At 54.6% G+C, this 25,304-nt stretch overlaps 2 protein-coding genes across 6 annotated transcripts in view; both read left to right on the forward strand.

Moving 5' to 3' along the window:
* The window catches only part of SEZ6 (seizure related 6 homolog), a 44,702-nt gene extending 26,922 nt beyond the window's left edge, over positions 1-17,780 (forward strand). Inside the window, exons 4-17 of one of the 4 annotated variants that reach the window (XM_044248272.1) lie at positions 4,551-4,746; positions 8,797-8,982; positions 11,776-11,944; positions 12,078-12,244; positions 12,830-13,024; positions 13,286-13,424; positions 13,537-13,733; positions 14,337-14,531; positions 14,934-15,125; positions 15,240-15,437; positions 15,945-15,983; positions 16,234-16,351; positions 16,436-16,538; positions 16,702-17,780. In XM_044248272.1, coding sequence (XP_044104207.1) covers positions 4,551-4,746; positions 8,797-8,982; positions 11,776-11,944; positions 12,078-12,244; positions 12,830-13,024; positions 13,286-13,424; positions 13,537-13,733; positions 14,337-14,531; positions 14,934-15,125; positions 15,240-15,437; positions 15,945-15,983; positions 16,234-16,351; positions 16,436-16,538; positions 16,702-16,734 — 2,127 coding nt within the window. In that variant the 3' untranslated portion in view covers positions 16,735-17,780. The remainder of the gene's footprint in view (positions 1-4,550; positions 4,747-8,796; positions 8,983-11,775; positions 11,945-12,077; positions 12,245-12,829; positions 13,025-13,285; positions 13,425-13,536; positions 13,734-14,336; positions 14,532-14,933; positions 15,126-15,239; positions 15,438-15,944; positions 15,984-16,233; positions 16,352-16,435; positions 16,539-16,701) is intronic. The other 3 variants (XM_044248273.1, XM_044248274.1, XM_044248276.1) reach the window with 3 other exon arrangements.
* Positions 17,781-21,065: 3,285 nt separating this feature from the next.
* Positions 21,066-25,304, forward strand: part of PHF12 (PHD finger protein 12) — a 43,377-nt gene continuing 39,138 nt past the window's right edge. For both annotated transcript variants that reach the window (XM_044248270.1, XM_044248271.1), the window contains exons 1-2: positions 21,066-21,507; positions 22,153-22,334. In XM_044248270.1, coding sequence (XP_044104205.1) covers positions 21,442-21,507; positions 22,153-22,334 — 248 coding nt within the window. In that variant the 5' untranslated portion in view covers positions 21,066-21,441. The remainder of the gene's footprint in view (positions 21,508-22,152; positions 22,335-25,304) is intronic.

The following is a 25,304-nucleotide window of genomic DNA, read 5'->3' on the forward strand; positions in this document are numbered from 1 at the left end:
TCTGTAAAAGAAGATGAATCAGATGATGCTGAAAGGTGCTCCCATCCAGTCCTTCTGAGCATGTCCCCCCTCCCGGGTTCAGGAAGGTTGGCCCCTTCTAGGCCAACCAGGCCGTGGTCTTTCAAGCTCTTGACCCTGCTTCCTTTTCCTAGCAGCTATAGAACCTGGTCCAGAGTGAGGGTGGCTCCCAGGGACAGTATCCCCGAGGCAGAGCCCTAGAAGTGCTGGGGCTGTGGTGGGTTGGCAGCCAGCTACCACCAAGTCAAAAGCATTAGTCTCACCAAGGTAGAGCCCAGATCCCCCCCAAAAAGGGGAAGAGGACCCCTCGGCAGTGCTCAGCCCCTTACAGGTGGGATCTCACTTAGTCCTTACAACCTTATCAAGTAGGTACAGCCATCCCATTCCACACACGAAAACTGGGGTTTAGGAACGTCATGTAACTTCCCCCAAGGACCTTTCAGCTAGTCAGTGATAGAGCTGGAAGCTGATTTCAGGACTCAAGAGCCCCTGTTCTTTTCCTGGCCTAGGAGATTGGCCCAGGCATGGCTAAGCCGAACAGGGGGTGCATGGGGGGACCACAGGGGGCTCTACCCCCATCCCTTTCCTCAGCTCCTCCCTGCCTGCGCTTGTAAGACGCCCACCTGGAATTCTTCCAGTCTGGGGAAGGGCCTAGGAGGCTATGCACGAAGACAAAGCCCTAGGCCAGGAATCGGGGGTCCCAGTCCAGAATCCTGGCTTTGCTTTGGGTGTACGGTATGACACAAAGAGGAACTCTCCACTTTTCTGATTGCGAGGTGCCCGTGTCTATAGAGCAGGAGTAAATATAATCTGCTCGGATTCCCTCCTTGAGATTTTGTGATACAGGAAAGGATAAAGGGTGTGAAAGCTTTGAAACGACAAAGGGCCTCCTGGGAAAAGTTGTGCCTCTTCTGCTGTGGGGAGTGGGGGAGCACGTGGGTGTGGGGGGGGCACGTGGAGTTGGGTGAGCACATGGATTTTGTGGAGCATGCACATGTGAGGAGGGGCTTGTATGTGGGGGAACGAGGGTGCACGTGTGCCCTGCCATGTGTTTGAGGGAGCTGCATGTGTGCAACCGGGCTTGTGTCAGAGTACACACGTGGTGACCAGAAGAGCGTAGGGGAGCAGGGCCTGTGGCCATCTTCTGGGGGAGGGGCTCACACACCAGAGTCACCCTTGAGCTTGTCCTTGACCTGTGCAGGGTTTTTACTGGGGGTAATTGTGGCACTGTCCCACCTATGAGTCACACCATTAGGGCATGTTCTGGAAACCTGACTGGTGGCTTCAATGGGGACAGACAGGCCAGTCAAGCCTGATGATCTGGGGGGCCAGCAGAGGGCAACCTAAATCCTCCCTGCCTCCCGGGAGTTTAGGAAGGAGTGGTGTCCCCTCCCCCCACCCCACGTCCTTCCTTGTACTGACTTCAGGGGCAGCAGGAAGCCAGGCAGTGCTAGACAGCCCTAGGTCCTGTCAGAATTGTCCTCACCTCCCTCTGCTCCTTCCCCCTACCCAGCCCCCAGCTCCCTCCTCCTCACCCCTTGTCACAGGCTAGGGGGTGTGGGAAGAAGGCCCTTGTGAGCAGAGCTGACATTTCAATCTGTCTCCCAAGCTCTTCCGATGCCTGCAAATTGCATCAAGACTCCATCACCCTCCTTGTCCAACACTCAGCCCTGTCTGGCCCCTGTCAGGCCTGGCCCTCGAAAAAGTGACAAATTACATTGCAGCCACTGCGGCAGGCCTGGAAGTGGGTGCTCGGAACCGAGGGGAGCAGAGCCGCTCAGACAGCCTCTAGCTGAGAACAGGGGGCCTTCAGGAAGTGAGCCCCGGGGTAGTCCAAGTCCATTCCTTCCCATGGTCTTGAGGCAGCCCTCACCATGGCTGGGCTGGAAGCCAGGCTGGCTGGAGGGGGCCATAAGCCTCAGCTCCCAGTTTTCCCAGCCTTACAGGGTTCTGGGTGATGGGGGGAGGGGTGTTGTGTGGAAGGATAGCTAGGATAGCTGGTAGAAACATAAATCTCAACATCTTGGAAAAAGCTCAGTCTGGCCCAAACGTCAGCGCTAAAGCTGATGGGCCTGGGGCCTGGGAACAAGCATCTGGACATCTGGATGTCTGTCTGCAGGTGACTGCGGCGGGAGTTTGGGAGGGAAGGGGTTGCCTTTGCCTCTAACAAGGCAAGATTCTGCTACTCAACACCTTGGCGACATTTTGCAAGTTCCTTAGCCTCTCTGAGCCTCTGTTGACTTATGGGGATTTCACCACGAGCCTTATAGAAGTGTGGGGGCAAGGAAATCATGTCTGTGAACAGAACAAGGCTTGGCACCTGACAGGTGCTCCATGAATACTAGGTGTTTTTGCCATGTTTTCACTACTGGTGGGGAGTGGCAGGGTCGAGAGCTGGAAGCTCTAGGTCAAAGGATGTTTACAGCAATGAGACACAAGGCTAAACTCATCTCTGCTTCTCTGCTTTTGTTTCTTTAGTGATTTCCCTGCAGGGATGTCCTCCCTCCCCTCCCCTCCTCCCCCCAGGTCCAGCCCCCCAAGGCCCTCTGAGATCCACCTGCTCTACACTCTCCTCCAGCCTGCAACCCCTCCCCCCCACCAGAGGATCCCTGCCGCATGCATTCAGTGCCACTTAAGGCAGAATTATATGCTGCCTAGCATCTCTCAATAATTACAGATTCCACGTGTGTGAGTCTTGTTTGCCCAACTCTAGAATCATAGAATCTCCAAGTTTGAAGGGACCTCATCCAGCCTCTGCCGGGCGGCAGGAATTCCCCGAGGAATGTCCCCGGCAGATGGTCAGGCAGCCTCCCCCAGAATGTCCCCTGGAAGGGAAGCTCCTTGTAGAGAACCAACACTGCTGCCCTGCCATGAGCTGTCTTTGGGGCCCCAAAGACCCATAGGGTCTTTTCTCCCAGGCAGGCAGAGAAGTCCCCAGGGCACCTCAGTTGTCCGCATTGTCAGCACCCAGAGTCTCAGGAGGGGTCCAGAGCTCGGCTGTCTCCTCTGATCTGCCTGGGCTCAGCATCCATCCTTGCACTTCTCAGCCCACAGGAATCGGGCAAAGAATGTACTTCCAGGGGGTCCACACATTCACTGTCTCCATCTTGATTGCAACGGCGTCTTTTTTGCAACTCACCACTGAAGAGGGTGTTGTGACCCCAGATCTTGCCCTGGGCTTTAATGGAGAAATGCAGAGAGGACAAGTAGGGAGGGCTTGAGGCAAAAGAACTGATTGGCCAGGCTTGGTAGGCAGAGGGTGAGGATCCTGAGATCGGAAAGAATGACCAGCTTCACGTGGAGGGCAGGAGGAGAGGGTGTTCCTTGCATACGCAAATACCCAGGGGAGTGGAGGGGAGAGTAGGCTGCAGTGTGTGCAAGAGAGGATGGCTGAGCAGTCAGGTCAGCAGAAGCCAAGCTGGGCAGGGCCTTGAGGGCCAGGTAGTGGGGGCTTTGTGGAGCGCCACCAAAAGATTTCATCAAGGAAGCACTCTGTTCCAATGGCTGGCCACAGGTTGGGGCTATTCGTGGGCTGCAGTTCCGAAAGTACTGATGAGGAGGGAGGAGTGGTGAAGCCCTGGAGGCAGGGAGGCCGGCCGGGAGACTGCTGCGGGCTCCAAGTGAACCATAGTAGCCAGGAGCTGGGAGTGGCAGGAGGGATGAAGAGTAATAAAAAGATCTGGGTCCAATAGATCGGAGGGAATGACTGATTGGCTGTGGGGAATAAGGGAGGAGACAAGATGTCAGTTTCAAACTTGGGCGTGGGATGGATGGAGAGGGAAGCTGCTGGGGGAGGGGAACAGGGCAGCGGGGTGGAGGGGAGAAGGAAGAGGGTAGCTCAGTGTGAGGCAGGCTGGGGGTGGGGTGCCTGTGAGACATCCAACAGGGGGCATCCAGGGAAAGTGGGTACATGGGTCTGATGCTTAAAAGACCTCACAAAGGGGCACCTGGGTGGCTCAGAGGGTTAAAGCCTCTGCCTTCGGCTCAGGTCATGATCCCAGGATCCTGGGATCGAGCCCGGCGGTGTCTCTGCCTGGCCTACCTCTCTGCCTACTTGTGATCTCTCTCTCTCTGTGTCAAATAAATAAAATCTTAAAAAAAAAAAAAAAAAAAAAAGACCTCAAAGGGCTGGTCAGGCCCTTGGACACCCTCTAGTTCAACACACCTACTCCGTCCCCACTTTGCAGATGGGAAAACTGAGCCCTGAGAAGTGAAGGGATGGGAAGCAGCTGGTGTCCTGGTGTCACTGAAAAGTTTTGGAGTCAGAAAGACAAGCTTACAAATTCCAGTTCTGCTAATCATCCCTGTGTGACCTTGGATATGAACTTCAGATCCCCTCTCCCAGGGTTACCGGGAAGGTGAAATGAGCGCCTCCTGCGTTCAAGTGCCCAGCTCAGGACCTGGGGGCTCCAGTGGCCAAGTCGCACTGAGGATTGGCTATATCTGGGGCCCCTGGGAGTCTGTGGGCAGCAGGGCTCCGTCAGCAGGAAGAAGGCTGACTGCTCCGCTTTGCACTGTCTATCCCATGACAGGTCCAGAACATCAGCCTCCGAGAGGGGGAAACGGTGACTGTGGAGGGCCTGGGGGGGCCTGACCCACTGCCCCTGGCCAACCAGTCTTTCCTACTGAGGGGGCAAGTCATCCGTAGCCCCACCCACCAAGCAGCACTGAGGTTCCAGAGCCTCCCACCACCTGCTGGGCCTGGCACCTTCCATTTCCACTACCAAGGTAGGCCTGGGCAGCTGGGGGAAGAACCAGCCCAGACTGGGTGTCCTCCTGGGGATCTCTGGTGCCATTATAGGTATGGGTGTGGGGAGTCAGCGGGACAGGCGCAGGTGCCCTGTGATGCTCTGTACAACTAAAGGTGATTATTGCACACCTGACACTTCCAGAACCTTCCCTCTGCCACCTACTACCTTGTAGAAATCTGGTTGTGAAGGGGGCCTGACACAGAACCCGGTAGTCCTAGGGGGCCCATTTCCACTTACTCATTCACTCACTTATTCATTCAGTAAACTCTTTCTAGGTATCCGCTCTTTGCTCTTTGCCAGGCTGTGCTGGACAACGACAATGTCAAGGATCTTTGAGGGCCTTGAGGCATTCCTTGACCTCAAGGAGTTCAGAATCTCTAGAGGAGGTAGACACTGAAATAGGCAATAACAATAGAAGGCCTACCTCCCAAATGCAAGGGGGTCAAGGTCAAAGGGGCTTGATGTGACCTTCTGGAGGTTCTTAGCAACCAACGTGGCTTTCCTGAACCACCTCACCCACCCTAGACCTGGCTCATGCCCCACTCCGCTCAGAAAACCTCTGGAAATAGGGGAGTGGCCAGATAGAATGGGAAAAATCACAGACTCAAGAAATGGGCAGATCTGTGTCTAAATCCTCTTCCCATTGGCTGTTGACCTTGGACAGGTCATTTGACCTCTCTAACCCTTCCTTTCCTCTGCTGTACATGTGACCAATATGCCTATTCCATAAAGTCACAAGGAGGATTAAACAAAAGGGTTCATGGCAAATGCTTAGCACTTAGCCCGTTCCGTGAACTTATCGTGTTCCATGAAGGAACCAGAAACAAGGGTTAAAGAACTGGCAGGATGGGAAGGGGAGGAAAAGGGGGGCTCGCCTCTGCCTTTCCCATCAGCATCTCTCCTGATACCCCTTCCCCCAGGCAAAGTCTTCTTGACAGGGTAACCAGTTCAGACTGGGGAGTGCTAATGGGGAAATAATTGGTGTGAGCGATTATGGCATTGCCCTGCGTTGTCAGGGACCGATTCTGCAGCCCTGCTGGGTCCACAGCCCTGAGGGGGAGGAGGACGGGGCGCTGGAGAGGGAAATGCTTAGAACCCACCTAAGAAGCACTCACCCCTCCCTAGCCTCTCCACCCAAACTGGGAGAGCAGTCTGGTGCTGGCATCAGGAATGGCCAGCAGGGCTTGGCAGAGGCAGGGGGTCAGCTGAGACAAGGGTGAGCATCTAGGCGGCCCAGCCAGCCTCCCTAATGGCTCATCAATCCTCCCCAGCAGCGGGCATAATTTCACGGCATGGTAACCTCTCTTGCCGCAAATTCCTTTGCACAAAACCCTGGACCTTCTCTCTGTTGGGCCAGACAAAGGTGGCTGAAAGACAGTGAGCTGGAGGCCCGGCAAGGGGTACAGACCCCAAGGAGGGGCTGGGAGAGCTGGCCCAGTCCTGCCTTCTGCTCAGCTCCCAGAAGCCCTCCCTCCTCGGCCCAGTTTTTGTCAATGATCAGCTCTTTCCTTAATGAGCGTAATTCCCCTAATTATAGGCTGTAATTAGCCCTGATCCCAGAGATGGGAACAGGAGGAGCATGTGCTCACACGCGTGTCTCCCTGGGCTGGAGAAAGAGGGTGCCAGAAGAGGGGGCGAGGGGACTAGTACCCGCATCACTGCCGGAGCTATCCAAGATAATGTTGGAGATCACAAGGAAGGGCCCCCACAAGGGCTTCATCTGTAGAACCAGGCTCCGACTCCCCTCCCACAGCCCCAGGCAGGGTGAGGAAGCAGAGGGCCCTGCCAGGCATCCCCTCCTCCCTCCTGAGCATTCCTGGCACTGGACTTGGCCCCAGAAACAGACGCCGGGAGAAAATAGCTCAACAGATTGCCGTCATCCAGGCTCCCTGGGAACGGTAGTCATGGCAACAGGAGGAAGCTCCTCCTGGGAAGTGGCCACTATGGAGTCTGGGGGCTTCCTCATCTGCCCCCAACCTCCTGCTCTCACCTCTTCCCAGCCCAGTTTCCTAATCTGTGAAATGGGGGACCGCTCTTTCCAGGGTTGCGATAAGGACCCACAGGGAAGATATAAGGACATCTGACTCATGACCGAGAGCTGTCTGGGTATCACCCCCCACTCCCTGCACTCTGGTTGGGAGTGCCCCACACTCTTTTCCCCATCCCATTCTGGCCAGGGGTCTCTCCTCGGGTTATTGTGAGGGGTCACCCTCACCAACTACCCAGGGCAATCTTGTCTATCACTCATGGGTTCCTCAGACTCCTGAGCCCTGGTTTTTACTTCACCAGGGGAAGCAGGTGGGAGACAGGAGATGGAAAGCTCTAGAGCCAGGAGCTTCAAATGCCTTCTCCACCACTTACTGGCTATGTGATCAGGGCAATTCCCCCAGTCTCCCTGAACCTCAGTTTTCCTTATTGGGAAATGTGTTAATAATCCATACTTTGCCTTCCTTCCTCCCAAGCATACTGTGGAAGTGTGAAGGCATTTTAGAAGCTGGAAGGTGCCTGCAGATGTGAGGTGCTTTTGTTAATTGAGATTCCGAACAATAACAGCAGGCTGGGACATTTGGTATTTGTTCTGTGCCAGGAATTATGCATATGTCCTCTCAGTTAACCTCTCATGTAACAAGTCTGGATGCAGTACTGGAAATGGGGGGTGGTGCTAAACAGGGAAGTGGAGGCACAGAGAAGTTAGGTAACTTGCCCAAGGTGGCACAGCAAGTAAGGGAGCTTGTATTCTTTAAACCCAGACAGTCAGACCCCAGAACCCACTCCCTAAACATTACCCTTTCATCCCTGTCAATCACAAAGAACCACTCATTGGCTATGAGAGAGGGAAGAGTAAGAATCATCCTTTCCCTTTTTGTAAGCCCAGTGACTATAGAGCCAGGATGGGTAAAAAATCATGGAACTCATTTCTGGATCCTGTTCTGCCCAGAGGCGGCCCCTTTGCCTATTTACACAAACCACACGGAGGCTAGCCGAGGACCTCTAGACCTGCCTGGACCTCTCTTTCCATCCACCTAGTGCCATCAGTAAGGGCGGGCCCCTCCACCCCAAGATCCTCAGTCTAGACAATCCCTATCCCTCTTACTACCCCCACGGGTTTTCAGACTCTGTAGCCCAAGCCTTCACTCGGCCTCTCTCCTTGACTTCCTCCAGCCTTCTTTCCCGCTCTGGGACACAAGCCCTAGCCCTCATTTTTAGCTATCTCCCTGGCTTGGCACCAGACTGGGACTTGCCAGGTTGTCTTGTAGGATTTGCTGCCACCATTCGGTCATACTTGGTATGACAATTCCAAAAGTTACCAAACTTTCCCAGGCAACTTGTTCCCCCAACTTTCAAGGCAGGCGTGCCCTGCCTCCCCACCCTTGCCCCATCCTGTTTTTAAAAGAAGTCCACAGTCCTTGCCAGTGAACACTGGGTAAGCTTTTACTGTCTGACTTCAGTCGTTCTAGCTGTAATTCATATCCGTCCCCTACAGGAAAAATAGCATCAATACTTTACATGAGGATAGACTTACTGTTTCAAGTGCTTTCCCATCTATAAGTCATTCAATAAACCTTTCTTAAAGATGTGCTCTCAGCTGGATTCCAGGGACGCCAAAGCAGAATAAAATCCTATCCCCTTTATTCTCTTAATAACCCTGTAGGTAGCCTGGCATTTTGAACCTCATTTAACAAGTGGGAAACTGGGACACAGAAAGGCTGAAAAACTGGCCAAAAGCGTCAGGAAGCTTGGACCAGGACTCAAGCCTCCTAACTTCCAGCTCTGCGCTTGCTCCACTCACCAGCCCAGGATGCTGGAAATATCTCTGGCCCCTTCTGGGGTGGGTAGCAGAGTCTTTCCTGGAATTCCCGATGCTTCTTCCGGTCCTGAGTGACACCTCCAGGCAGGCTGTGGCAGGCCTCTTTTGCCCTGGCTATGATTCAGCGCCTTAGTGCACGCACATGCGTGTGCGCGCGCGCGCGCACACACACACACACACACACACACACACACAATGTCACCCAATTTCTCTCTGCAGCCTACCTCCTGAGCTGCCACTTTCCCCGGCGTCCTGCTTATGGAGCCGTGACCGTCACCAGCCTCCACCCAGGAGGTAGCGCCCGCTTCCGCTGTGCCACTGGCTACCAGCTGAAGGGTGCCAGGCTTCTCACCTGTCTCAATGCCACCCAGCCCTTCTGGGATTTCCAGGAGCCTGTCTGCATTGGTAAGTGGCTCCAGGGGACTCAGGGCTAAACAGAGGAGTAAGGGGGGTGGTGCTTATCCCTGCTCTACATTGCTGTCTGGAATCTTCATTTACTCTCTATAAGGAAGCCAGAAAATGGTCACATACCTCTGTAGCATTTATCCAAACCCTATATTGAGCACTTCCTATATCCAGGCACTACGGGTATACAGAACTGAATTAAATGGAAACCATGCCCTCAAAGGGTCCACAATTCTGGGAAATGGAAGAAGACGGAAGCACATGGATCACCAATTTCCAAAGCAGGCAGTAAAAAACACCAATGAAGAGTCATAAAAAAACACCAATGACGTGGGCAGGGAGGAAGCAATGGTTCTTGGATGGGTATTTGGGAGGCATCTTGGGGGAATTGACATTGAAAGCTTGAGGTTTGTTTTTTTTTTAAGATTTATTTATTTGACAGAGAGAGAGCAAGAGCAAGCACAGGCAGGGGGAGCGGCAGGCAGAGGGAGTGGGAGAAGCAGGCTTCCCACTGAGCAGGGAGGCCTGATATGGGGCTCAGTCTCAGGACACTGGGATCATGACCTGACCCGAAGGCAAACACTTAACCGACTAAACCCCCCAGGTACCCCTGAAGGTTTGACATTTTAATGGACACATAGTACGCAAATGACACATATTAATTGTGTGAATAGACAAGAGTACAGGCACTTAGCACAGAGGCAACAAGGTGAGGCAGTGTTTGGGGCTCAGAAAACAGCCAGGGAGGAGCTCAGAACAATTCCGCAGGAGAGCCAGCTGGGTGGTATCCAGAGGCCAGGAGGCCAGGCAGGCAAGAGGCTCCGAACTTGACAGTGACTTTGGGAATAGAGAGGAGGGAAGAGGTCCCAGAGACACTGTCGAGCAAAGCAGGACAAGTGAAAGGAGACTTTCTCCCAGGTTCTGGGCCTGGACAATGAAGAACTCTGAGGTTGTTGCCAAGGGAGAGGGGCTTCTTGGCAGAGGGAAGATGGAGGGTTTAATCAGCAGTGTAAAAGGCAGAGAAGTAAGGGGGGTGGTGCTTGGACATCTTTTCTCTTCTCGTTCTTTTTTAATAGCTCAGGTTCTTAAACCTTATGTCATTTTATTTTTCAAAAAGATTTTATTTATTTGACAGACAGAGATCACAAGTAGGTAGAGAGGCAGACAGAGAGAGAGGGGGATGCAGGTTCCCTGCCGAGCAGAGAACTCCATATGGGGCTTGATCCCAGGACCCTGGGATCATGACCAGAGCTGAAGGCAGAGGCTTTAACCCACTGAGCCACCCAGGCGCCTCCTTTATGTCATTTTATAAACTCTTCCTGGGTGCCAGGAACAAGCAGAGGTGAATAAGCCAGATGTGGTCTCTGCTCTCCGGCAACTCTCTGGCCAGTGGGGAAACCAGCATGCAGCAGATTCTGTGCAAACCGTACTGTGATGGGGTGAATTCAGGGCATGGTCGGGATCCAAGGGAGGGAGAGCTGCTCCAAAATGAAGAAGAAGGCAAAGAGAGCTTCCCAGGGAGAAAGCATGGAAGGACAAGAATGTTAGATCAGGGAAGTGGAGTGGATTCTTGGGACAGAATATGCAAAGGTGTGGAAAGCACAAAGCATGCTAGAGTGAGGACATGACAAGGTGCACCTGAAGAGCGCATGCGGGATAGGGCTGAAGCCGAGTCAGGAGAAGGCCAGCCTCGTAAAGGGCTTAAAGGCCACCTTGAGCTTGGATGACCTGGGGGTAACAGGGAACCACAGACAAATTCAGGTGAAGGTGGGCATGATCACATTCGCGGGGCAGTTCTGTTCTGAGCCCAGGCAGAAAGATGGGTCTTGCCCTCTCTGCAGAGAAGTGGAGAAGAAACTCACCACAAGCCCCTCCCCAAGAACTTTATTAAGTTAAAATATTCTGCCATCTTAAATATCTAGAGACAAGGGTGTTGTGTCTTGGCCAGGACAGCCTGGTCTCAGAGCAGGCAGGGTCCAGAGCTGAGTGCTCAGGAGAGGAAAGTGCTTCCTGGACTCCTCTTGCCTTTGAAACCCCTTCTCTGGCCCCACTCAATTACTTGTGGCCACATAACCCAGAAGTCTTCAGTGATGGGGCTGGGTGGGCTACTCAGCTTCCCCTTGAAAAAGGAGAGTCCCAGGCCAGAGAGGTCAGCCCAGAAACAATGGTGATAGTGAGGCTATCTCTGAAAGTAGATAAGGCCAGGTTCTGGCCAGCAGTGTCCGCTGAGGACGCAAGATCTAGAGGTAGATGGTAGGGATACCAGATGTTTGTCAGGCCAGAGCGGGTCCTGCCCTCTTTTTTACCCCCACTCACTCATTTTATTCAACAGACACTGAATGCCAACTCTTCCTGGCCTGAAAAGACCTCGCCCCTGCCCGAGGGGGTCCTAATGAAGGGACATATCCAAGCAATAACTAGTTGCAGGAAAGTGGCATGAGAGAGAAGAGGCAGATATATCCAAGAAGGTTGGAGCCCCAGTGTGAAGGCCTTTAAAGGGCTTCCTGGAGGGAGTTAGGGAAGGTGTCCCAGGGGAGTCAGCAGAGAGGGAAAGTGACTTCCCCAGGGCCACATGGCTAGATCTACCACTGTCAATGGAGCTGCACATGAATAATCCCAGAGGTGTGGAAGGTTAGGATTCTAGAAACCGGGCTGTCTCGGGCTGAAGGGTCATGGAGGCCAAGGATGGACCTCCAGAACCACGAAGGCGCAGAGGGCACAAGAGCTGGGGTGGGCTGGCAGGTCTGGTAGGCCATCCAGAATCCAGCCCACAGTCCTGGCCCTGTCTCACAGCCGCCTGCGGTGGAGTGACCCGCAATGCCACCACTGGCCGTATTGTCTCCCCGGGCTTCCCGGGCAACTACAGCAACAATCTCACCTGCCACTGGCTGCTTGAGGCCCCAGAAGGCCAGAGGCTGCACTTACACTTTGAGAAGGTTTCCCTGGCGGAGGATGACGACAGGTGAGGGGAGCCGTGGGGGGTTGGGAGCACCAGGCCGGCCAGCATTCCTGCTGTGGGGACAGAACAGAAGTCCGGGCCACACCCCAGCCGGGACAGTGGGACCAGCCGTGCCCCTCCTGCTCTCCTGACCCAGACTCATCATCCGCAATGGAGACAACGTGGAGGCCCCTCCAGTGTATGACTCCTACGAGGTAGAGTACCTGCCCATCGAGGGACTGCTCAGTTCCGGCCGGCACTTCTTCGTGGAGCTCAGCACTGACAGCAGCGGGGCAGCTGCCGGCATGGCCCTGCGCTATGAGGGTGAGCCTGCAGGGGGCCCGCAGGGCTGAAGGGCTGGAGCCTAGGCCTCTCCTAGGGCTCTAGGTCCTCTCCTCTCACACTCTCCCCCCTGCCTCCATTCCATCATCATTCCTTCCAACTCAGCCACTGCTCACCTAGCACTTAGGTGCCCCTCCCCGAGTCCTTGGGGATTCCCACCCCATTCTTGCAGGAGACCCTCGCCTGGACCCAGGCCCTCTAGTCCGAGATAATGAATCCTTTAGAGTTTGAAGAGCAAAAAAGGCCCTAAACCCATAGAGAAGGAAAATTGCTGCAAGAGATATTCTAGAATCGTTCCTGCATGCATGCATTAATTAATTTAAAAACCATTTATTGAGTGCCTCGTGTGTATGGAGCACAAAACTAGGTGCTAGGAATACAACGGTGATCAAGCCTGTCTCCCGCACGTGATAGGGTATGGTGCTCTGGGCATCCTTCCTCTGCTGCAAGCCTAGGACTGTGGTCGGGAAGATAAAAACCTTGGGGCGGGAGGCAGAAGGACACCTGCTCCCCCCACCTCCCATTTGGCCTGGCTGAGGCTAAGCTGTGCCGGTCCGTGGTTTGCAGCCTTCCAGCAGGGCCACTGCTATGAACCCTTTGTCAAATACGGCAACTTCAGCAGCAGCGCCCCCTCTTACCCTGTGGGCACCACCGTGGAGTTCAGCTGTGACCCTGGCTACACTCTGGAGCAGGGCTCTATCATCATCGAGTGCATTGACCCCCATGACCCGCAGTGGAACGAGACAGAGCCAGCCTGTCGAGGTCAGTAGGTACCTGTGGATGGGCCTGCCCTGGGGGCAGGAAGCAAGGTGGGGGACCAGAGCCAACGGCAGAGCCCGGGGCCATAGGGGCCCTGTGACTTGTGAGATTCAAGCTCACCCCCGATGCAAGGAGGAGGTGGGGGCCCCTGGCCATGGGTCAGCACTCTTGTGGGCAGGTGGCAGCCCGAGAACATAGCACAGGGGGCGGGGAGGGGGTGGAATGCAGAGGGGACACACCTCTGGGGCCTCCCCTGCCTTCCAGCTGTGTGCAGTGGGGAGATCACAGACTCAGCTGGTGTGGTGCTCTCCCCCAACTGGCCGGAGCCTTATAGCCGCGGGCAAGACTGCATCTGGGGTGTGCACGTGGAGGAGGACAAGCGCGTCCTGCTGGATGTCCGAGTGTGAGTGCCCGCTGGGTGAGGGCGAGCCAGCTCCTGGTCTCTGGGGCTATCTGTGGCCCCAGCCCAACCTGGAGTCCCCAGGCCGACCCTCCCTGACAGTCCTCCTCCACAGGCTGCGCATAGGCCCTGGTGACGTGCTTACCTTCTATGATGGGGATGACCTGACGGCCCGGGTCCTGGGCCAGTACTCAGGGCCCCGTGGCCACTTCAAGCTCTTTACCTCCATGGCCGACGTCACCATACAGTTCCAGTCAGACCCCGGGGCCTCGGTGCTGGGCTACCAACAGGGCTTTGTCATCCACTTCTTTGGTGAGCTTGTTGTCATTGGGGGAGTCAGGGGAGAGGGGAGGCCCGAATATGGATCCTAAACCGCAAGTTGGAGAGACCAAGGCAATGAGCCTTGGTTCTCTTATCCGACAAAGGAAAGCTTGGAAAAGCTCCAGGCATCCCAGCCCCTGAAGGAAGCTAGTCTAATTCTCCATCGTCCCTCGGGGCCCTGTGATAGGGAGCCTTCCACTGCAGAGATTTGGGTAGACAGCAGGAAGACCTTTGTCACAAATGTGACAAACTAAGGAAAGGGGTTTGTTTCTACCTTCTGACCATCTTGAACAGAAGTGACAATTTCCCCACCCTCCCCAGTCCCCATCTCAGGACCGGGGAACCAGCCAATGTGCTTTTTAAAGTAAAGCCAAAGCCAAAATGATAACCCAGGAAGCTCAGAAACCAAATGATGTCGGGGACAGGCCAGGAGGGGCCCCTGGGCAGGAAGGAATGCGTTGCTATGCCTGTCCAGGCCAGGCGAGGCCCAGGCCGAACCGGCAGGAAGTTGGGTGCCCTCGCAGTTAGGAAAGTAATCACAGTTATTTCAGTGCTCGCTGAGGGCCTATATCTTGCTTCCTCTGTGTCCCCCAGAGGTGCCCCGCAATGACACATGTCCAGAGCTGCCAGAGATCCCCAATGGCTGGAAGAGCCCGTCTCAGCCTGAGCTGGTACATGGCACGGTCGTCACTTACCAGTGCTACCCTGGCTACCAGGTGGTAGGATCTAGTGTCCTTATGTGCCAGTGGGACCTAACCTGGAGCGAGGACCTGCCTTCCTGTCAGAGAGGTGAGTACCTGTTCCCAACAGTCCCCTCCTCAGTGCAAGACACTAGCCTCTCTCCTTGATCCTGAACCTGACTTCGGCTGTTACCAGCTAGTGCCCTTGAATTTCCTCCACCTCTTGTAGCCTCTGTTGCCTACCCTGTGAAATGGGATCATACCTTTTCAAAGGGTTACTGCCAAGCCTTTCAAATATTTCCTTCCTGGTAGATAGCCGGTGTTTATTGACTCTAGTGGGTAGGAAGGGGACAAAGGAGGGAGGCACCCCAGCCAAATGGCAGGGACAGAGAAATAGGCAGCAGCGCCATGTGACAAGAAGATAATGGGCTGGCCTGGAGCAAAGCCAGGGTGGACTGGCCTTTGCTGAGTTCTACCTGGGCTACTTTCCCCCATGACCCTCTCCCTATAGTGACTTCCTGCCATGATCCTGGGGATGTGGAGCACAGCCGACGCCTCGTATCTAGCCCCAAATTTCCTGTGGGGGCCACCGTGCAGTATATCTGTGACCAGGGTTTTGTACTGACCGGTAGTCCCATCCTCACGTGCCACGACCGTCAGGCCAGCAGCCCCAAGTGGAGCGACCGGGCCCCCAAGTGTCTCCGTAAGTGTTGAATGGGGAAGAGGGGAATCATTTCGTAGGAGACAAAAGATCAAAGGATGCCACCTCTGGGGGTTCGGGACCTGGCACCCTCACTGGGCTCTGCCTGCTTTGCAGTGGAACAGCTCAAGCCATGCCACGGCCTCAGCGCCCCTGAGAACGGTGCCCACAGTCCTGAGAAGCGGCTTCACCCAGCAGGGGCTACTGTCCACTTCTCATGTGCCCCTGGCTACGTGTTGAAGGGCCAGGCCAGCATCAAGTGTGTGCCCGGGCACCCTTCCCATTGGAGTGACCCCCCACCCATCTGTAGGGCTGGTGAGTGTTCTGCCACCCTCAGAACTCCTGTCTGCCCCGGGGCACCTGGGTGGCACAGTAGGTTGAGTGTCTGACTTGGTTTTCACATGGGTTGTGATCTTAGGGCTGTGGGATGATGCCCTGTGTCGGGCTCTGAGCTCAGCGTGAGGTCTGCTTACAATTCCCTCTCCCTTTCCCTCTGCTCCTCCTGCTCATGCTCTCTCTCTCAAATAAATTTTAAAAATCTTATAAAAAAAAAAAAAAAAGCCAAAACTCCTGCCCGTCCCACAGAGCTGTTCTAGCAGAGAATTTAGCAAAGATGCCAAGTGTTGAACGACCTGTCCACAGCCCCCTTCATGTTACCCTTAGTCTCTCCGGTCTCTGCCAGATCCTTCTGACCTGGTGACAAGACAAATGCTAGTGTGGGCTCTCCTTGGACAAATCCTTGCCATGATCAGTCTACTCCCTACCTTAGTGGTTTGGCCCATTGGTCTTACCTTTGCCCTTGGCCCTCCCCTCTTGTTCCAGCCTCTCTGGATGGGTTCTACAGCGGCCGCAGCCTGGATGGTGAGCCCCCCCTGAGGGTCAGGGAAATAGTCTCTCTGCCCCTGGCTCTCACAGCTCCCAGGCCATGGGTTCCCCCAGAAGGGAGGGCAGAGAAAGAGAAAGGTCTGGGACCAGCAAAGCAAAATTTCCCTTCGCTGCCCCCAGCTAGCTACAGGGAGCTGGTCCCTGGATTCTCCTGGCCAGAGGTGAGGACAGATATGGGCTCTGGTCACAGGAACTTCTGCCCCAATCCCACCCACTGTGTTTTCAGTTGCCAAGGCACCTGCTCCCTCCAGCTCCCTGGATGCCGCCCACATTGCAGCTGCCATTTTCTTGCCCCTGTTGGTGATGGCGCTCTTGGTGGGAGGTGTGTACCTCTACTTCTCTAGGTGAGTCTGGTTTCCCTTCCTGCCCTACATACCCAACTCACTTCTGCCCAGCATTTTTGACTCACAGGCATCTTCATCCCACAGGCTCCAAGGGAAAAGCCCCCTGCGGCTGCCCCGGACACGACCCCGTCCCTACGACCGCATTACTGTGGAGTCAGCATTTGACAATCCAACTTACGAGATTGGAGTAAGTACCCATGCCATTCTTTGCACCCTATCCAGGCCCTAATTCTATGCTCTCTTGGGTGGGTACCCCTGAGAGTCCCTCCAAGCCCTCTCACTCTTCCCCTTTTCCTTGGGAAGCGGATTATGGGCTGGCAAACCTTATACAAGTTTCCAACTCCCAGCAGTCTCTTTACTTTGCAGGAGACGAAAGAATATGAAGTCTCCATCTAGGTGGGGACAGCTTGGAGAGGCCAGCTCAGCCCAGCATCACAGCCCAGCAGCAGAGTTTCCAGCTTCCTGCTGTCCCTACACTTCCTGTACATACCATCTGGGAAGAGATTTCACCAGTCCCTCAAGAAGCTGTGCCCTTCCCCACCTGCAATGCCCACCAGGGCCTATTTTCTTGGTACCACTGCCCACACAGGGCCTTTGCTTGGGTTCAAGTCAAGCAGCATCTTCCTCTGGGCATAGCAGAGCTGGAGTACACGCATCAAGAACCAGCATTCTCCTGACCCTTCTTCATGGCCTGGACCTCTAGCCTGGAATTCACAAGCAGAGGAAGAGCACCTCTCTCCAGGCTGACCACCATCCAGCCTGGCATGTGGCACCCTGCAGCAGGGTGAACTCAATGGTGGTGGAAACTGCTCCAGGGTGCTCCTCATGGGGCCATCACCAGTGGCCAAAGCTGCTGTCAACTGTGACCTCTGGGGAGTCCTGGCACGCTGACATCAGCCTCTCGGGGAGGTCTCTAGTCCTTCTCTAAGGCCCTAGGAATGGACAGTTCTGCTTCCTGGAGGCAATAATTCTAAGGGACCCTAAGGGGTTTAGGGACCCCATCCCAAGCTCAGGTTGGGCTTCCCTAGGTACTCATGCTCCACACCAAAGCAGGACACCCCACTGCTGCCCAGGCAGCCCCACATGCCAGTGAGAGGGAGACCTTCCCCTGATGTCAATCTGGCTTTACAAACATTTTCTTTCCCATTAGTCCCTCCCCCAACCCCAGCCACTCACCAGTCTCCCTTCCTGGTCACTGGTTTTAGGATAAGGGGAGCGGGCAGGCATATTCTGGAGAGGAGCTGAGGTCCAAGGGCCCAGGAATTTGGCATGGAACAGGGGATTAGAGACCCAGAGAGAGCCAGGAGTTGGCTACAGGCCACTGTGTACATGTAATGTATTATATGGGGTCTGAGCTCCAGCCAGAGAACAATCTTCTATTTCTGTTGTTTCCTTATTAAAACAGTGTTTTGGAAAAAAAAAAAAAAAAGTAATGGCCAGGTAGATGGTGCTTTCTTGGAGGGAAGGGAGGTGGGAAATAAGTGCCATGTGGACTTCAGAAGGCATGATGGACCCACCAACTGATCACTCCCACATTTCATCCAAAACAAGTTACATGCAGATACTTCAGGGACCACTGTCCCAACAAGGTCAATGCAACAGACGGCAGGTGAAGTAAGAGACCCCAGTGGCTGGCCCACAGGGGTATGGAAGCCCAGGAACCCAACTGCTCATCTACCCCAATGCTTCCTTTCTTTCTCTTTGCTAGGTCCAGTACTACAGGCCAACACACTCCCAAACCCCCCTCCTCAATACCACTGTATTGTTGACAAGGCCCAGGAAGCCTAACACCTCTCTCCTTCCCCTTCGTCCCCAGCTAGCAAGGGTTAGGAAATTGGAATAAAAATCAGAGTCTGAACCCCTAAACGTCCTGGCCTCTGGGAATATCCAGACTATCAGGAGGAGGGGCAACACAGCTTAGGGTAGGGACCTGGCTCCTATTTTAGCAAAAGCCCTCTCCATGGGCTCCAGAAAGAAGTTGGCTGGAAAGGACCTGCTTAAGTTTGCCATGTTTGGTCACTTGCAGCCCCAATGCCCCTTCCCTATGTCTCCCAGGCACCTCCTGAGTTGAAAGTGTTAGCTCAGTTTTGGTCCCCAGCACGCACATCTGCGCTTAGAGGTGCACTATGCCTGGCTGCTCTCCAGAGTAAGAGCAAGAGACAGGCATTGGAGTTATGGACACTCCGAGGCCAGAAAACAAAATCCCTGAAGGAAATAATGACAGCCACCAGCATGTTCTACTTCCACAGTCTTCCAGCAGAGAGGTCCCCGTCACTCATGGCTGGCCACCTTCTGGCTCTACCACAGGCCACCTTGCAGGCCTGAGAAACTCGTCCATGCAGAGTGCAGTCCCTAGACTAGCCACAAGAGGTCACTTCAGAAGACATCTGTATCCCACCTGCTAGCTCGCCTCAACCCCCCCTTGAATAACCAGGACTGGAGCTCTCCAAGGTGGCACCAACTTCCAACCACTGGGCTGACCTCCCCCTCCAAGTTCTAAGAGGAAGGTGTATAGAGTGATTAGTTCTCCTGGCACTTGTCAACAGAGCCAAGTATTATTTCCCTGGTTAGCCCAACAGCTGTTCCTGTTCTCCACTGCAAATGATGATGTTGATCAAAGCAAAGCCTTTCTCATTGGGCATAGGCCAATGGACTATTTATCTGCCCCATAATGTTTTCAGGCGGACACAGCAGCACAGCTGGGTCCTGAGCAGTAAGAAGCCAAGGAGAGAGCGCACATGTGCTCCCAACTTCTGAGGACCATGGCATGAAACAAAACCTCAGACTAGAAGAGGTCTGGCCACTTTCATATAACTAGCTCAGCCCTACTCTCTCTGAAGTCCACCTCTCTGATCTATAACCACAAGGATTTCTTGTGTGCTGAGGCTGGTAGAGGGCAGAGAGCAGCTAATCTCTCTCTCTCTCTCTCTCTCACACACACACACACGACACACACCCATGACCTTATCATTCTTCCTAAGCACCAAGAGGATCATCAGAAAAGTCAGAAAAACAGAAACCCAAGACCACACGCTGACATCCCCACCGTATCTAACTCATCCTCCTTACTATCCCAAAAGAAGCAGCAGCAACAACTCTTCACAGACAGTTAACCTGGTGTAGTGGAAAGTGTCCTGGCCTGGGAATCAAATCTGTTTCATTCATAGGTCTGCCATAAATTCACTATGAGAACTAGGCAAATCACCGCTCCTCTCTATGCATCTGGAAATGAGATTAACAAAGATAGTATTTAACCCCTTTCTGGTTTTATTCTTCTGCAAATATTAAGTACATCCTAACGATCACAGGTGAGCAGGACACAACTACCTGGCAACAATGCCAACTAAACGCCTAGTGGCAAGCACAGTGATGTTATCCCCTTCTCCACTTCTTCGCCTACAGTCAGGCAAGATAACTGGCCATCTGTGAAAGCGATAAAAAGGGCAGGGGTGCGTGCCGTGGAGGAAGCCAGAATTCAAGGTGAGGCCTTCAGACTACAAATCCCAGCATACGGCACAGCAGCTCTCAAAAGCATCCCTTCCTGGCAGGCAAATTTCTCCTCCCCGAGTCCATCCCACCATACAGTGCATGCACGGCACGCACACGGAACTACGGCTCCCACAACCCACCACATCCCTCGCGATTCTTGCTCCCAGGGTGCAGTGCGCTCCCGTTCGGCCTTTGGACGTCTTGCGCATTGCAAACTGGGAGTTGAAGTCCGCTATAGACAGGTAGCTGGGCGTTGTCAGCGTTACTAACTTCGCTGTGCGCTTCCCCTGGAACAGTTCTCAGGGACAGTGATCAAGAGAGGGTAGTAATGGGCCTGCTAAACTCTCCACGGTGTCTTCATTACGCAAGGCAGGGATGCTGAGGCTAAAATTAACTGTCAGGAGCGGGAGGGTAGTGTGTACAGCAGCCATCCAACCCGTCACCAAAAGAATAGTTTTCCGTCGCGGTGGCTTTTCTTTTCTCTTTACCAATATGGCGCCTAGTTCTGCCACACCTGATGCTGGGAACTAAACGATCCAGTACAATATCCCTAGGAATACTGCTGTCACCGACAGCCTACCGGCTTCAGCCAACACCACACCTTGCTCCTTCTTGTTCTTGCCTGAGGACTCCAAGGACATGGTAGCCTAGATCCCATTACCAAAATGGCGAAAGTAGAAGCATTCTTGTTAGGGCCTGCAGATGACAATACGCTTGCGCGGAAAGCGGCTGTGTTGTGGGGCGGGAGGGGAGCATTCTCAACACGCCTGCGCAGGAACACAGTAGTCTTGGTCTATACACAAACACCAATGGATGAAGAGCCCCCATGTTCCTGCGGCTGCGCTATGACCCTCAGAAACTCTCCGAGGCGCCTGCGCGAGACCTCAGATCCCGCCCTCTTATCTTAGTACGCTGGCGCAAGGCAGGAAGGCGGGGCTTCGGCCCTCCAGACGAATGCCAGCGCGGCTGCGCGCCGGGGGGTACCCGCTCACTGCGGCTGCGCGGGAGTCCGGCCGCCGGCTGTCACTGCGGTTGCGCGCGGCGAGCGGCGATCCCGGGGCGCCTGCGCGGGTGGCTTTGCGGGCGCTCGCGGTAAGTTTGCGCCAAGTGCGCGGCAGCCGGGACGCAGACGGCGGCGGCGGCGAGAGGCGGAGCCCGGGGACCACCCCCCATCACCCTCCCCGCAGTCACCTCACGTACCACAACCTCACCTAACCTCTCACCCCCCCTCCGATCCCCCCAACCCCGGGATGGCAGCGCCCGCCAGCCTTCCCGGCCGGACCAGCGGTCGCCAGCGCCGGCTTTAGCCTGTGGGACTAGGCCCCGCCGAGGCCTGACCCCGGGAGCCGGGACCCACCGTGCAGCCAGCCGCCGGGCCGAGGCTGAGGGGCCGCTCCCCCCTCACGGCCCGTGGGGAGGACGCTGCCGTCCCGGGGACTGGGGGCCGGGGGGTGGGGGGGAGCCAGGGCGAGGAAGTCGGGACCCGTGTTGGGAAAAAAGAAGGGGGGCCGGGGTCAGGAGCGCCCCCTCCCCCCGCTTCCCCCCTCCCCCCGGGGTTGGGGGGGCCGGAGCAGAGAGCGCCCAGCCCGGGAGGTGGATGAATGTGGGAGAAAATGGAGACCAAGACGATCGTGTACGACTTGGACACGTCGGGGGGGCTGATGGAGGTAAGAGTGGCCCTCCTCATCCCCTTCCCCCAGCGCCGGGAGGGAACCTCCGCCCTCCGCCCCACAAAGCCGGTCCTGAGCTCACAGCGCAAAAGGGCCAGAGGAAGGGGGGTTTCTTCCTCACCCAGACTCTCCCTCCCTTCTTTGCAATTCGAGGGGCTGAGCTCAGCCTCCGAGGACGTTTGCAGCAGTTTCACCTACCCGCCGCCCTGGATTCGCTCTCCCGAGGCACCAACCCACTCCATGTCGTTGCACCGGCGGGCCTCCCCACCCCCTTCTTGTCGGCCCCTTTGTGCTTCCCCCAGCACGTCCGGGTACCGGGTTTCAGGCCTCTTCAGAGCCTGGCTTTGGAGTCCCCCACTGTCCATACAAGGAAGTGGCGAGAAGGGAACCGCGCACCCTCTCCCCATCCCCCTACCCTGATCCTCCCCATTTGGAAGAAGCTGTTCTCGTTGTGCTGCAGGAAAGCTGTTAGGGTGGGCTCTCCCCGGTTCCGGGGGCTGAGAGGTTCTGGGAGCAGCTTGGATGGGAGGAAGAAGGACAAAAGGGGGGAGAAGGGTGGGTGACGGAGAAGCCTTGCCGGGGGGGCGACGGACCGCCCGGGAGCTCCGAGTGTGCACACACGCCGTTTGTATGTGTGTGCAGCAAATCCAAGCTCTGCTGGCTCCCCCCAAGACGGACGAGGCAGAAAAGCGGAGTCGGAAACCTGAAAAAGAGCCCCGGAGAAGCGGCAGGGCCACCAACCACGACAGCTGCGATAGCTGCAAAGAAGGTGGGGATCTTCTGTGCTGTGACCACTGCCCGGCCGCCTTCCACCTCCAGTGCTGGTAAGGTCTGGGGACCCCTTTGGAGCTCCTTGGCGGACCCTTCTCGGCACATTCCTTCACCCGGCCTACCCCTGGCTGCCGAAATAACGGGCGCTTGCAGCCGCTAGCTGACTTTCTGCAGCGGCTGGGGCGAGCGCCTCCCCGCCCCCAGGTGTCTGCCGGGATCTGGCCGTTTGGGAGTGGGGGGAGGAGCAGCAGTGGGTCCGGACCCCGAGGTGGGGGTTGGGACGAGTGAGGAGAGCCCCATCTGGGATTGGAAGGCTCTGGGTAGCCGGGACAGAGCCGGCAGGGCACGGCCGGCGGTGGCGGGGGAGGAAGGGGAGGAGCTCCGGGCCCTGTGCCGCTCGCCTGCCCGCGCGCCCGCCGCCCTCGGGCTCCTGCCGGGCTGGGCTCTCTTGCGGGCGGGTGCGCGGGGCCCTCGGCCGCCGGAGTTGGCCGTGTCCAGACCCGGGGGGCCGGACACCCGGGCGCTTGCGGCTGTGGAAGAAATCATGGAGGGTGTCTCTCGAGTCCGCCTCTTCTCCGCTTCTCTGTTTACAATATGGCGACCTGCCTTTAAATTATATTTTTATTCTCAGCGCCATTTTGGCTGCATATATGATTTGCAAACGTCTCCCGGGGAACGGTGGGGGTAGAGGCCTGGAGTCCTTTCTGCAGAAGCTCATCGGGGACCCGGGCTAGGATCTCGCCGCTTTGGTCCCCTTTCTCTGGCTCCGCTTGCCCCCTGTTGCCTCTCGGAGCTGCCTCACTCTCTCCCTCCCCTCCCCGCGCTGCCGCCTCTTAGGAAATCGGGCCGGGTTAGACAATTAAAATTGCCCTTGGGCGCCGATTTCACTTCTCCGCTCCGGATCGGCGAGCCCTTCGCGGCAAAATTCTTTGCTGCTGGGGTGGGATTGTGTGCGGTTAGCTCCGCGAGGGCATTTTTAAGGAGCAGAGAGGTGGAAAGCTGTGCGCTTCCCTCCGCCGCACCCCCCCCCCCCTTAACTGAACGCGAGAGGAGGGGAGAGACGGGAGAGAGAGGGAGGGAGGGAGGGACCTGGGTTGATCGCCTGCTGCGTGATCCTCCTCAGCAGCTCGGCCCAGAACAATCCGGCCAGGAAGAGTTTAAACTCCAGCTTCTGCCTGGAGAAACCATCTTCTCAGAAATCCCACATCTGCTTAGGGAACTCAGATTGCGTCGTGTTGTGATGGGTCTTGTTCTGTTGTTCAGCAACAGTTGACTGATGCAGGCGTTTGTGAGAGCGCGAAAGAGAGGGGTTTCTGTTTGTTCCCACCCGTTTTTGATGTTGCCTTTGTTTTTTTTTTTTTTTTTTTTTAAGTCTTCTGTTTAAAAAGAAAAAGTGAGGTTTTTCTTAAGCTCTCTACACTGTTCCATTTCACATTCCGTCTCTTGGTTTGTGGACTAGTGCCTACTGTGTATTTGTACTAATTGCAGGTTTTGGAACGCTTATTAGACAGATGACTGATACTGGGCAAATTAAGTCTGTGGTCAGAAGTTATGTAGGAAGCTCCCATTGCTATTCCCCAGATACTTTTGCCCAGGAGGGCACCCCATCTGGGCTTGTAATGTTGCAGGGACAAAAATGGTTATCCTGGAGGAAGCTTTGTTGCTGGTTTTAAATTTTTATTACCAGGTGACTAATACCAGCAGGAAGGGTCTGTGGTTTTTAGCTTTGCTTCCTGTAAGGTGTAATCCACCTGGAGAAAATACCTCTGGTCAAGTTTCCCCATGTTCTTGAGCAAAGAAGAGATTTGTACTTGCATATGTATGTTGTTTATCAGTTTTTTCCCTGTTGCTTACATTTTTTATTGTGCTTGTTTGATGCATATGCTCGTACTCAATTGTAGGCTTCTTCATGTAAAGTGTGGGTGTTTCACCTCTAGGATGAAGCTAGGGTTAGCTAAAGGAGAAGGGTGATCTCCATATTGAGAATTTTATAAGCTCTTTATCTTTAGCCTCCTGTGTTTAGTAAAGCTGAGATTTTTTTTTTAAGATTTTATTTATTTATTTGACAGACCGAGATCACAAGTAGGCAGAGAGGCAGGCGAGAGAGAGGGGAAGGGAAACAGGCTCCCTGCCAAGCAGAGAGCCCAATGTGGGTCTCAATCCCAGGACCCCGGGATCATGACCTGAGCCACCGAGGCGCCCCAAAGCTGAGATTGTTTATTAGAAACTTCAGGTATGGAAAAAGTGTGCTGTTTTGCCTGAGTTTGGGCTTCAAATGCTAAAACCTAACCTCTGGGTCTTCTAATTAGATGAGTGTGAGTCTTGTCAAGTTGTAACAATTAACAGTTTCTGCTTCTGCTAGGAAAGAGGGAGGTGCTTGTAGCTGTTGGTGAGACTCAGACTTGCCCAGACTGTGCATTTCATTGAATACTTTTTTTTTTTTTTTTAAGACCATGAATGGGAACTGGTAATCAGAGATTCGAGAATCCTAGTAAGTGAGGCAGGGTTTATTTTACATCTCCAGTTCCCTCTTTGAAGATGCCAGTACTGAAGGTACCATCGACTTAGCAGAGTTGTTATATAAATTACAAAACATTCTAGATATTGATACAAAGACAAGAAGTCTTCTTTCAAGTGAAAGAAGTGAACTATTTCATTAACCATCTCTACGAGAGGGCGCCTGGGTGGCTCAGTGGGTTAAGCCGCTGCTTTCGGCTCAGGTCATGATCTCAGGGTCCTGGGATCAAGTCCCACATCGGGCTCTCTGCTCGGCAGGGAGCCTGCTTCCCTCTCTCTCTCTCTCTGCCTGCCTCTCCATCTACTTGTGATTTCTCTCTGTCAAATAAATAAATAAAATCTTTAAAAAAAAAAAAAAAACCATCTCTACGAGAGTAATCAGGTCCTGCCTTTGACATTCTCAGACCGTTTTTATTCCTGAGTGTGCCGGCTTTAATTCATGCCATTACTGATTACTTGTGCCCTGTAGGAGTGCAGTTAGGTGTGGCTATATTTTCTCTTGTTTT

This window comes from Neovison vison, chromosome 5, assembly GCF_020171115.1.
Source record: "Neovison vison isolate M4711 chromosome 5, ASM_NN_V1, whole genome shotgun sequence".
In the NCBI taxonomy this organism is placed as follows: Eukaryota; Metazoa; Chordata; class Mammalia; order Carnivora; family Mustelidae; genus Neogale; species Neogale vison.